The 13,557-nt window shown below is 46.7% G+C and overlaps 1 protein-coding gene across 1 annotated transcript in view; it reads right to left on the bottom strand.

The window, feature by feature from the left end:
• Positions 1-13,557, bottom strand: part of ATP6V0A4 (ATPase H+ transporting V0 subunit a4) — a 56,428-nt gene that overhangs the window by 25,036 nt on the left and 17,835 nt on the right. The window contains exons 12-15 of the mRNA XM_064574912.1: positions 10,338-10,488; positions 8,625-8,764; positions 6,780-6,937; positions 4,011-4,104 (exon numbers count right to left, since the gene is read on the bottom strand). Coding sequence (XP_064430982.1) covers positions 4,011-4,104; positions 6,780-6,937; positions 8,625-8,764; positions 10,338-10,488 — 543 coding nt within the window. The remainder of the gene's footprint in view (positions 1-4,010; positions 4,105-6,779; positions 6,938-8,624; positions 8,765-10,337; positions 10,489-13,557) is intronic.

The following is a 13,557-nucleotide window of genomic DNA, read 5'->3' as shown; positions in this document are numbered from 1 at the left end:
CAGTGCCATCAGTAAATATCAAGTGGCCAGAAGAAAGAAAATCCTACGTGATGTTTCCTCCTCAGGGAAAAGACATTCTGAAACATTGTGGAAAGCTTTCAAACTTGCCTCAGTTCCACTTCTTAGTGGTGGAGATTTCTGGCCCATGAATGTATCCAATCCCTTCTTGATAATGCCACCTTTTACGGTGATTTCTGTAGTGCTTCACATTACAAAGAATTTTCCTGGGTCCATCTCTAGAAACCAGTCTTGTAGCCAATATTTATTAGCAATAGGGCCAGACATGGTCCCTGCCTTCTCCATGGTCCCTGTTTTAAACAGAGCTACCAGGCTTGTAAAGGGAGGGACACATGTCCCTGCCCTCCTAACAAGACTGACACACAGAGCAAGCACTCAGAGGGGCTAGGGGGCTGGTCAGGGTCCCACTCTAGCTAATGGTCCCATGGTCTCACTCCCACTCCTATGTAAATGGTTCAAGTCTTTGCTCTGACCTCCAACCCGTCCTCAACTTTAGACACATCCCCAAACTGCCTGCTGGATATGTGTAAGGGTTTGCTATACCGCATCTCAAAGGTAACAGACAGACCCACAAGGGTCGTCTCATTTTCCCTCCTAAAACGACTTCCTCCTCCAAACTACTTTGCTTCTGTTAAGGGCTCAAAGCACCCCCTGCACAGAGTCTCAAGGCAAAGGTACCTTGCCCCCACCCCATGCACACATACAGGCAGGAACCATATCCCACTGATTCTCTCTTTAAAATGTCCTAAGAAGCTACGAGCTGGCCAACCACTAAGAAGGCTGCTAGGAAGGTGGGCAAAGGGTCTCCAGTAACAGGTGTCCAGACACCAGGGGCATCTTCTCTACTTCCCCCATCTGCCTGGCATTTCAACAACACCAGGCTTGTCCTCCACCCTCTGCTTTTCCCTTTGCCTGCCTGCTTGGCCAGTCCCTACAGGATCATTCAACATGGTTAGGACAGGTTTACCAGCACACTGTAGACCCAGCCAAATCTGATAAACTAAAACTTAAGTACCAGGCACTTACTAAGCTCTTTAAATGTACTATCTCATTTAATTCTAACAAAAACCCTATGATATAAATATAAATATTCCCGTTTTACACATAAGAGAATTTTATCTCTATCTCGGGGAGATTGAGTTCTTTACACACCGAGGAAGAAATAATACCATGGCATATGGGGTATTGATCCTATTTATGTATTAGACTCTCTTCTGGATGTTTTATGCATAAAAATCATTTACTCTTCTGAGCAACGCAATGAGTTAGGGCTGTTGTCATATCTATTTTGTAGAGACACAGAGGTGTTAACTTGATCAAAACCACATAGCAAGGAAACAGAAAAGGCAAGATTTATACACAGGCTGTCTGATCCAAGAGCATATAGGCTTTTAACCATTTTGTTATGTTCATTTATTACAAAATATCTACAAACACTTTTAGAAAGACCTCTCAGCTCTGACAGCCAAATATTTTTGTGATTTGATTCGCAGAAAGATGTTGCAGAGCGTCAATAAATGCATCTGTGGAAATTTACATTATGTTAAAAATCCAACCCTTCATTAATAGAAGTAAGTGCTGGGGCGCCTGAGTGGCTCAGTCCGTTGAGTAACCAAATCCTGATTTCGGCTCAGGGCATGATCTCGGGGTCATGAGATCGAACCCCAGGTCGGGCTCCACCATCAGCGGGAAGTCGGCCTGAGTTTCTCTCCCTCTGCCCCTCCCCCTGCTCACACATGCGCACTCTCTTTCTAAAATGAAAAAATAAATCTTTGGGCACCTGGGTGGCTCAGTCGGTTAAGCGTCTGCCTTCAGCTGAGGTCATGATCCCAGAGGCCTGGGATCAAGTCCCAAGTCAGGTTCCCTGCTCGGCCAGGAGTCTGATTCTCCCTCTCCCTCTGCCCCTCCCCCCCGACTTGTGCTCTCCGCTCTCTCTCGTGCTCTCTCTCTCTCAAATGAATAAATAAAATCTTTAAAAAAAGAAATCTTTAAAAAATAGGTAAGTGCTGGGCGCCTGGGTGGCTCAGTTGGTTAAGCGACTGCCTTCGGCTCAGGTCATGATCCTGGAGTCCCTGGATCGAGTCCCGCATCGGGCTCCCTGCTCGGCAGGGAGTCTGCTTCTCCCTCTGACCCTCCCCCCTCTCATGCTCTCTGTCTCTCATTCTCTCTCTCTCTCAAATAAATAAATAAAATCTTTAAAAAAAAATAAAAAAATAAAAAATAAAAAAAAATAGGTAAGTGCTGGGCGCCTGGGTGGCTCAGTTGGTTAAGCGACTGCCTTTGGCTCAGGTCATGATCCTGGAGTCCCGGGATCGAGTCCCCCATCGGGCTCCCTGCTCGGCAAGGAGTCTGCTTCTCCCTCTGACCCTCCCCCCTCTCATGCTCTCTCTCTCTCTCTCATTCTCTCTCTCAAATAAATAAAATCTTTAAAAAAAATAAAAAATAGGTAAGTGCTAACACAGGCACAGAAATGTTCTGTTAAAGGGGGTATCTCTGGGGAATAGAATTACCCAGAGAGAGAACTCTTTCTTTTTTTATACTATTTTGTATTATATGGATTTTTAATCTCATATATGCCTTATTTTGTAATAAAAAGGCCAGAAATTTCAAAAATAATTGCTCCCAGGAAAAACGTTCATTCTTTCACCCTCCCACTTCTCTTCCACCCTCCCCTTTTTCCTTCCTCTAACTGGTGGGCAGGCAGACAAAACCGCCTGCACAGTAGACACTCCAGCCCAGTCGGTTCTGAGCCGTGACTATACTGTCCTTTGTCTGAGGAGCAGAACTGGGCAGGCAGGACCTGCTGATAGGTCAGGGGTGGGCCGGGAAGCGAAGAGAGGACAGTAGCAGCAAAGAGATTCGAAGCAAAGGAAGGTCAACCAGACCCTAGGATCAGCCCCCTCTATACTCCTCCGTTGCCCCCTGACTAATCATGAAATTCCTTGGACCACAGAAAAAGCCTTTCAGTCCACAAAAATAACAACTTGCATTTGTTTTCGGCACTTTGCAGTTTACAACGAAGCTTTCAAGGACTTCACCTCTTCTGATAAAGCTTAAATTGCAAGTGCCTCCGCGTGGCAACTATAAACAAATCCTGGGTGACGCACTCCTATCTTTCTAAGGGATGGGAGGCAGACAAGCGGTGGGAGGACCCGGAGAAATTGAAGAAGAGAGAGAGACCCATAGAGAGGAGAGTACAGTTTTAGGGCCGGTAATGTTTACTCTCGACTGTCAGCAACCAAAACTGAGGTCCCGGGATCTCTCCCACAAAAAGAGCATAGAAGAAACATTTGTTGACGGCGTTTGCCAAGTTCGGGTCTAGCCCGCTCAAGCTCATTTGGGGCACAAGGCTGCCACCTGGTGGCGGTTATGTGTTGGGACATCATGTGTATATGGCTTTAAGCAAACAGGCATGGGAGCCTTCTCGAAATCCCTTTATACCTAAAAGGCTACGCCAGGAAGCACCTTTGTTTTGCTTGGCTCAAATCAAACTGAGATAGCTATAACAACCACAGAAAGGTTAACTCACACCTTTTTTTTTTTAAACTTATATCCATTCTATGTGGTAAAATAAAGCAAAAATAAGAGCAAATCCACACTTTCCTAGGAAAAGGGAGATGTTACTGACTGCAAGAAAAAGCCAGAGTAGGCAACTTGATTGGGATGCTAAATAAGTCCTCTAAGATGCATGCTTTCCAGGCAACCAAGGGCCTTTGAAAGAAGCAATCATTAACCATCAGGGGTATAAATTATCGGAGAAAGAGGCAGATGTTTGAGCAACTATATGGAAAATGAACCACGGGCTAGGTAAAGGGTATAGGTAGGACATTTACTTGAGTCCTGCACAGTGTCATAAAACCTCCAGAATATGTAATTCTATCTCAGCATAAATGTGTCGATTTGACAGTCTCTGGCACTTTCGCCTCCTCTACCTAGAGATCTCCTCAGCAAGACATTTTATATAATAAATATTTAACCCAAGAAGACATTACCGGATCAATCCCAAATGGGTATGGATTTCCAGAGTACACTCCCGGAATGGCTGGGTCCAGCTGTAAATATGGATTTGTTTCCATTACGTATGTGCTACAGAGGGAGAAAGGAAAAATAAGAACAAAACCAATGATCAACCAGAGGTAGAAAAAATATACAATAGTGTCCGTGGTCATGAACTTGTAAGCCAATCAAAGCCTCACTGCTGGTGCAACTCATCCTTTGGCTCATTCAATCATCCCATGAATGGTTACTGTGTGCCGAGTATCGTCCCAGAGGCTGAGGCTACAGACATGACCATCCGGCCTCTGAGTTGTCGAGTCTCCAAAGGGATCCTACCCGGCTGGAGTATTGTAAAGAAAAACAGTTATGCCACATCAGAAAAGAAGTCGGGCTAGGGATGAAGGAGCATAGAGGAAACAAATCTCAGCCCAAGGACAAGCCTGGGAAACCTCCCCGGGGAGCACGGGGGCTCATCCTGGAGGAATGAAGTGGCTTTCACCCATGGACCCTCATCTCTGCGAAACTTAGCTCTCAAAAGTCCATTGAATGCCTTTAAATCAGTCTCCCAACTTTGCCCAGAAGCATGGACATCAGTGGGTAGGAATTTCTTACTATCTCTGCAAGACCATTATGGGTTTGTTTGTTTGTTTGTTTAACAGAGCACACATCTATAGAGGGGCCCGAGAAGGAGTAGTGAAATGATGAGGAACAGAGTTCTGGCAACTTTGGCCAGCTACCTAGGAATATACTCCCTCCCTCCTACAGCTGAGGCACTGGAGAGTGTTGGGTAGCAGCCAGGGAGTCAGGGAGCCTGATCATGCTGATCAGGTCCTCCAGACGCAGCGGAAACAACTGGCCCTGACTGGCCATCTCAGACACAGACACCCCCCTGCTAATGGCATGCCTCACGGCAAATGGTTGCACTGAATTCACACAGATTTGTTGTGTGTGAACAAAGAAGAAAGCAACCCCCGATGGGAGTGAGCTGGCCGCCACAGTGAAGTCATGGTATCTGCTGTTGAACGTAAACAAGTTCACAGAACACCAACACCAGACAAAGCCACCCTGTGACCGTGCTGGACCCAGACACAAACAAGACCGATCCACAGTCATATGTGATATCAAAATATGGACATACCAAAGCAAGGACAATGCCCAAACCACAGAAATGACCAAATGTTGCCCTCATCCTCTGGGGAGCCAGACACTGTAAGCCCTTTCCCACGCCCTCTTGCTGAGACGCTCAAGCTCCCCACTGGCTCAGCACATTCCCTGAGTCAATAACCTCAGTTTTGGGGGACGACAGGCAGGCTTCTGGTGGTCTTGGGCTGACGAGCATTGTGACAGTGTCCCTAGTCAATTGTCAGGGAAAGCAAGCCCCAAGACCTGGCTTGTGACTCGTGACCAAAATCAGCTTGCTGTGTCCTCTGCCACTCTGATGGATGACGGCAATTTTCGTTTGTCTCAGTTAATGAGGTCCCACTTCATATAATCAATGCCTGGGCACGTGACTGAGCATCCCTCAGACTGGGCTTAGCCTCCAAGAGCCTTGAATTGAGCCAGCGGTCATTCACATGTGCATGAAAGAATATTCCAGCCCACATTTGCAGTCATTCACATGTGCATGAAAGAACATCCCAGCCCACATTTGCAGAATGGGAAAAAGCCACTTGACTCGGACCTCTCCCAGTAGCACTCCTGGGCAAATTAGATTTCATCTTGGTGGTTTGGTGAAATGATGCTGATTTAACATGTTTCCCAGTCCACCATTATACTTATGAGTTTAAGTCTAAAGAGCAAATCTAAGTAATTTGCCTTTAAATTTATGAAAGCTTTGTTCTCCTAGGCATCTCTTCCGGGTACTAATTGTAAAGCAAAGACAAAAACAAAAACCCTTGTCAATATAGCCATCTGTAATTCTGGAAAACGTTTTATTCTTCATTTTAATTCATTAATTAATTTTATTGCTTGTTTAACATTGCTGTCCTCTACCTCAAGGAACTTGGACCCAGCAGAGAAACCGAAAAGATGCACCGAACCTCCACAACACAGTCACCCGCACTCTTACCGTCCGTCCAAGCTGTGGTTGGTGGGCATCGAGAAAGCTCCCAGGTCCCTCTCTTCTGCAGCCATGTCCTCACCAGCTACCCCCCCCCACACACGCATGCCGCCCTACCTGCCTTCCTCACTGCATCGCCCACCAGACACAGGGAACCACTGTTGCAAAACTAGCCATCCCCTCCTTTGTGTTCGACGTTGAATCAAGCTGCTCTGAAACCGTCAAAGAAAATGCCCTTCAGATGAGTCTGGGACCTTGAACACAGGGAATCGAGCATTTATATATAGTTCGACACCCACATCAGCCTTCTCTCCTCAGCCCCTGGGTGCCTCATTTCACTGTTTCCAGTTCCCTGCCAGAACAAGGCATGCTTCAAAGGCCTCCTTCTCCTCCAGGGAACTTGGCTTCTGTGACTGATACCAAGATGATATCCATTTATACAAACTGATACCCGTTGATATCTGCTCCACAGTTTGCTTTCGCAGTAGCGCTATGCACTCCGTGATATATACTTAATTGAAATTTTAAAACGATTTCCATGTATTACAGTTACTAGTCCAGTTACTGAGGGACTGGTTTGAGGTCTGTCACTCAGGAGATAAGACGGAATTCTTTGTTGAATCTGTGGGCACACCTCTGAGCAGACTTCCTGGCCATGAAATCCGCCACTGAGGCCCCCTGGACCCATGTCTGTCTGTAAACTTACTTCCACGTGCCATTTCTGAACATGGGCCTGACACTCCAAGAAGAGCCGAAGATGTTGAAAGACTTGGAGAAGCAGTCGTTGTAAATCAAGCCCGTGTAGATGGAAAAGATGCCCATGAGGAGAATCAGATAGCGTCCATGGAAGAAGGTGTTCCAGATCTGGCCTCAGGAAGACAGAGAGGAGGACGGTCAGCGGGCTCAGCACCAGACCCTGGGGTGGCAAGTGTGTTACGGATGTCTCCAGCACCACTGCAATAGCCCCAGCAAGGCACAGAGGCCCTATAGAGAGGCCACGGGACGAGGCAACATCAAAGTGATCCAAATAGAGCACACACACATTATTTTCCTGAGCTTATATCCATGAATCAGAAGAGTCCTAGACCAGAAATTGTTACTATGGAAGCAAAACCATGTAAGCCCCATATTCTTGAAGTGATCATTGGTTAGAAAACATCACTGTACCAGAAGCTGAGGCCTCACGTGTCAGGGAGGGGACGTGACAGTGGGCAGGGGTTGTCTCAAGTGCTTCTAGAAGACAAGTACGAAGCTGGATCACACGGTGGCTCAGTTTCATTGCAAGTCAAATCTACACTCATTTTGGGTCTTGTCATTATAAAATCGAGTCTCTGTCTAAGCACATCCACTAAGAAGAGTCAAGTGCTTCTATAATACTGAATGACGTGTGTCGATCACTCTCAGACCTGCTCAAGTGTAGCTTTGAGACTTGGACTATTTATTATAGGCAACTACAGCTGTTAAAGTGGCTGGTCATGCAAAACTATATTGGCCAGGAGTAGATTTTCCCACTAACTTTGCTGATGATTAACCCACTGTGACATCACTGAACTAGCTCTAGTTAAGACAACTTGTAATAAAAGTTTGCAGATATTCTTAAAATGCAGAACACAGTGAAAGGCACATTTCCGGCTTATAAAATGTATTACTTATTAAAATGAACATAAAGTGACCCTAACTAATTAACTTTGAAACACTGCAGACTCTCGAGTTGTCTCAACCTTCACAACACTGAGAAGGCACTTCACAGAAAGTGTGGACACTTCAAGTGTCAAAGTGAAGACACAATATTCAGGGTTTCTTGGTGTTTCCTAAGAACACTGGTCATGGGCTGATTGTGGGAGAAGGGCTCTGCCATGAAAAAATATTTGTGATTTTTTTTTTCTTAGAGAGAGAGAGCGCATACGCGCTGGGGAGGGGAATAAGGAGAGGGAGAGAGAGAATCCCAAGCAGACCCCCCACTGAGCACAGAGCCCAATGTGGGGCTTGATCCCAGGCCCCTGAGATCATGGCCTGAGCTGAAACCAAGAGTCAGACGCCCAACCCAGGTGCCCTGGAAAAAATATTTGTGATATTTTAAGTGGAAAAAAAAGAAGGCCACAAATTAAAATGCACTATCTGATCGCAGTTTTTTAAAAATTGTTTATTTGTGTATAAGCACAGAAAAAAATGGAAAGATACATAAAAACATAAGTTGTGATTTTTCTCTAGGAAGTTAAATTGTATTTTCCCCATTTTTAAAATAAACATAATTGTTTTTATAACCAAAGGGGGGAAAAATCAGTATTAGGGGAAAAAAACTTAAAAATAAGATCAATGCCTTGTCAAGCGATGTACAAAAAACCCAAAAATGCTGAAAGGAACCGCACCGCACCAGCCAAAGCATCAAGCTTTGGGCAGGAATTTCTGTGTTGAATTTTGGCCCTTTTTTACTCTCTATCTTTTGCTTTTCATAAAACAGGTTATTTCTATGGTGAAAACAACATACACATTTTTCATATTCTACTCACAACCTCAAGGAAATGAGGCAAGGTATCTGACGGACACCCACCTCATTGTTCGTCTTCTGGGAGAGCAAGCGTCTCTCATTAAGGACCATCCAAAGTGCCGCCAGTAGCATCACGACCCCATGACCACAGTCTCCAAACATCACAGCAAACAGGAAGGGGAAAGTGATGATGGTGTAGGGAGCTGCAGAGATGAGACCCCCAAGCGCCTGAGTCCTTCCCACAGCCGCTGGGTCCCCATCAAAGATCTGTCGATCACGTTCCATGCCCCACAAGCTGGTTCCCTTGCATCTTCCTAATTCTCTCTTCCCTCCCCATCCCCAACCCCAACACATGCTTAGCTCCCACACACATCAGCTTATCAATAAGTAAGCTTTGATTATTCCCCATCCACAAATGAGCTGAGTTTTGAAGCAGTTAAGTGACTTGCCCAAGATCACAAAATTTAATGGGTTTTAAAACCACTTTTCTGGGGTGGGGCGCCTGGGTGGCTCAGTTGGTTAAGCGTCCAACTCTTGATTTCAGCTCAGGTCACGATCTCAGGATGGTGAGATCAAGCCTGGAGTCCAGCTGGGCATGGAGCCTGCTTAAGATTCTTTCTCTCCCTCTGCCCCTCCTCCCCACTCCAAAAAAATAAGTAACAAGAAAACCAGTTTTCTATCTCTGAGTGTTTTGTATACTCTTCCACTACCATTTTTTGTCTGTTTCTCCAGCATTCACATGCACCAGGCACCTCCAGCCGTTACTCACAGGACACCCAGCCTATGGTGCCCCTGCATTACAGGTCACAAGATTAGGACGCAGGCTGGAGAAGAGCACTGTGGACGACATGGCTGAAGGGCAGCTGGTCTACCCCTTTGTTTTTACAAACCAGGCACACAGTTTATGGCACTAAGAATCCAGTCTTCTGACTCCAAGTCATCTCACCCACAAAACAGCTATGGCTCTACGAAGATGTTGAGAGATGACCCTCACTGAATCGGTAAGGGAAGAAGAACTGAATTTCACTACCTAATAACTATGGTTTAAGACAGAACAGGTGAAATCCTGACAAAGAACAGATCTTTCGGAAGAATGAAGGGGGGGACATCGGAGGGGGAGACGAACCATGAGAGACTATGGACTCTGAGAAACAAACTGAGGGTTCTAGAGGGGAGGGGGGAGGAGGATGGTGATGGGCATTAAAGAGGGCATGTACTGAATGGAGCACTGGGTGTTATATGCAAACAATGAATCATGGAACACTACATCAAAAACTAATGATGTAATTATGGTGATTAACATAACATAATAAAAAAAAAGAGAAGAAGAAGATAGCAGGAGGGGAAGAATGAAGGGGGGGAAATCAGAGGGGGAGACGAACCATGAGAGACGATGGACTCTGACAAACAAACTGAGGGTTCTAGAGGGGAGGGGGGTGGGGGGATGGGTGAGCCTGGTGATGGGCATTAAAGAGGGCATGTACTGAATGAGCACTGGGTGTTATACGCAAACAATGAATCATGGAACACTACATCAAAAACTAATGATGTAATGTATGGTGATTAACATAATAATAAAAAAGGTAAAAAAAATAAAAGAACAAATCATTCACTAATCGCCATTTATGCAAGACAACGCAGGGCATCAGGAAGCCAAATAAGATTTTAGGGATCTCACAGTTTTCAACAATTCACCTCCTCTGCCACCCAAGGGGTCAATCTTACCCGCTTTTCATTTTTAAGCTTCCCCGTTATTCAGTGCATCAGACCCTTTACCTGGGTTCATTTCCCGGTAACTGCCCACACCATAGGCATCTACAATATTCTGGAAGCCGGCTGTGAATTTATTGGTCCTGTTAAATGTGGGAGGAGCTGCTTTAGATTGCACTGCAGTCAGGATGGGGACCATGGAGGAGCCACTTAGTTCCTACAAAAAACATTGACAAAAATGCAAGGAAGAGAGCTTTGAACTGGGTGTCAGCACATGGATCACAGTCTGATTTGCACCATCCCTTAAAGGTAAACTTGGAACAATTTCTTGACTTCTGTGAGACCCATGACCATATCTGTAAAAGTGAATACCTTCCTAATACTTATCTAGTTTATCCCAAAGGAAAGTCATCAAGCGAGTAGAGTTCTGGCCGTTTCCATTCTCCTGCTCCTGCAAACGCACCTGTTGCGCTCAGTTCTGGGTCCTCTACTTTTCCTTTCTCTCTACTCACTCCCCCAAGAGTTTATCCACTTTCCTCATTCTGCCCCATTCTTTCAAATGGCCCTGACCCTCCTCCGAATTGCAATTCTGTTTTAACTGTCTGCCTGGGTTTTCAAACTCTCATGTCTCAGCAACCCCACAAAATCTAGGAGCCTAAAACCAAACTCATCAACTTGCCCCACAGCCAGGTCCTCCTTTGGCCTCGCTTCAGCAGACTCCATTCTCCAGATCCCTGAACCTTTGGAATCATCAGACGGGTCCCTTTTCCTGGTTTAATCAATCAACCAATCACCAAATCTTCCTGCCTGTCCCTTTCAAATCCCTCTTCTTCTTGCTCCCATCCCTGAGCCTCGCTGTCCTCCTCTGTCTCTTTCCCTTCCATTTATCTTGCACTCCAGACAGTGAAATCCTTTGATAAAATAAACAAAGAGGACTGTTCCAGTCATGCTACCCTCCTACTCAAAAATCTTCAAAGGCTTCTTATTACCAAAAGAGTGAAATCAAAACTCTTCAGCCTAGTAATCAAGACTTCTTGGCAATACTGACTTAGACTCCTTTCACACCTTCATCCCCACTACTTCTGCATGGAAACCAGCCGACTCCACACCAGCCATCTTACCCAGGTATGAACCATTCCCCAGGCTCACCCTCCAGGAACCTTCTGGCAGTTCCAAAGTCTAACAGCACTTACCATCTGCACACTCAGTGGGACCTAGCACCAGCCAAATGACTGCTCATCAATGCTCCTAACAACACCATGAGGTCGGTATCAACTACCTATCAAGCCCCACTTGACTGATGAGGAAATGAAGGTCCAGAGAGGTTAAGTAACTTCCCCTACGTCACACAGCAAGTGAAGGAGTTCCTTACTCTATTGTTATATATCTTCATGTGATCATGATCTCCTTAAGGACAAGGACTGTGGTGTTTTGTTTTGTTTTTAACATGGGCCCCAGCACCTGACATAACACCTGGCATAGAGTAAGTATTTTTTGCTTGTTCATGATGATGATAATGAAAGCTGACCCCTTACACTTCTCCCCTCACCTCCTACCCACACAGGGCCTTCTACTCCTATCTGGAAAAGACTTTTGTCATTTCAGAAGGCTGAAGAAACTGTAGAAACAGTCCGAAGTGGCCTTGTAGAAGTCTGACCCCTTCATGATGACAGGAGGACCCCGTTCAGTTCAGATCCCGACATCAGGACACCTCCCCGATAGCTCTGCAGCCTCGTCCACACTGCACTGAAACGTTTCTAAAATGCAAACTGGATTGTGTCACTCTGGCATGAGAATAAAATCAGACCCCTTGGGTGCCTGGGTGGCTCAGTTGGGTAAGCAACTGCCTTCGGCTCAGGTCATGATCCCGGAGTCCCGGGATCGAGTCCCGCGTCGGGCTCCCTGCTCGGCGGGGAGTCTGCTTCTCCCTCTAACCCTACCCCCTCTTGCGCTCTCTCTCTCACTCTCTCTCTCAAATAAATAAATAAAATCTTAAAAAAAAAAAATCAGACCCCTTACACCACTAAAAGTCCTTCAGGACCATGCTGCAGCCTCTCCCTGATCTTCCTCCTGTTCTTTAAACTGGCTGCACCCTCTCTCCAGCCACTGGCCTTCAGGTGGGCCTGCAGCACATGCCCCTCCCCACCACCGGTCACTTGCTCACTGACCCCTTCCATGGTTCAGCTCAGGCTTCACTTCCTCCAGGAAGCACCCCAATCCTTCCTAATCTGAGTGACAAGCTCTTCTTAAGTGCCCCGTTAGGTCGTTACTGGACTATCACACAGGGACCTTCAAATCCTGCTTCCTGGCTCCAGGACCGTGGTCAAGTCACTTCCTACCTTCTGTGCCTCAGTTTCCTCATTGTACAAGGGGGATAAAGATAGGCCCTACCTCCTAGTCCAATCCCACCTCAAGGCCTTTCTTTCAGACCCTCCAGCCCAAAAGCTCCCCCTTCTACCCTGCCGCCCGCTCCTGTTCCAAGCCACCTGCTCAGAGGGGCCTTTTCCAGTCACAGCCCTAGAATGGTATTGTAAGACCTAAAATTCCAAGCGCTACCTTGACATCTTTGAGTCTCACAGGGCCCCAAAGGCCAAACCGTGAGGTCCTCTGCCCTCACCAGATTTGCACCCACCGAGCAGCAAAGGCTCCCCACCCAGCTAGCTCCCCCACAGGCCAGACCACCCTGCCTAGTCTTCCGCCTCCCTGCCACCCCAGAAATGTATTCAAATAAGCTCCTCTCGTCCTCCCATGGAAACCAGGGCCCCTTCCTCTTATGGGAGCCCATAGCCCCGGCTGGCTCATTCTGCCCCCAAGTGCGAGCCCCAAGGACAACCCCCATGTGGCCCTGTACAGCCCTGTGTGTGTGTCCTCTTCCCCTGGGCTCTGAGCATATGTGACTAACCAACTGCTGTCAGTCTCGTGTGTCTGGGGGCAGGTGTTGTGTGTTTGGCCATCTCGTACCGTTCCCTTCTTCACCAGCAGGGTGAATAGGTGATCAGAACAAAGCCTCCCTCCTCACCCCGTCCTCCCCCATCCCTCACTCTACTGCCTGCTCACCACCATCGCTGCCTGAAATCACATTAGTGATGGATATGCTTCCTATGTGTCTTCCTTTCTAGAAAGTCTGTCGGGAGCAGGGCTTTGCTCTGCCGCATAGCCCCAGATCTGTTCCTGGGGCCCAGTGACCATCTGGAGAGGCGAAGGATGAAGGCTGTGACCTTAACTGGGGTACAGAGTGCTGAGCACAGCTGTGGTCTTTATTTGTCTTTCCAGCCAGACCGTGACC

Source organism: Mirounga angustirostris, unplaced genomic scaffold (genome assembly GCF_029215605.1).
Source record: "Mirounga angustirostris isolate CCGP_5_RB_7025 unplaced genomic scaffold, mMirAng1.0.hap1 SCAF_12, whole genome shotgun sequence".
Taxonomy (NCBI): Eukaryota; Metazoa; Chordata; class Mammalia; order Carnivora; family Phocidae; genus Mirounga; species Mirounga angustirostris.
Note: the sequence above shows the minus strand (reverse complement) of the source record. Positions and strands in the feature narration are given on the sequence as shown.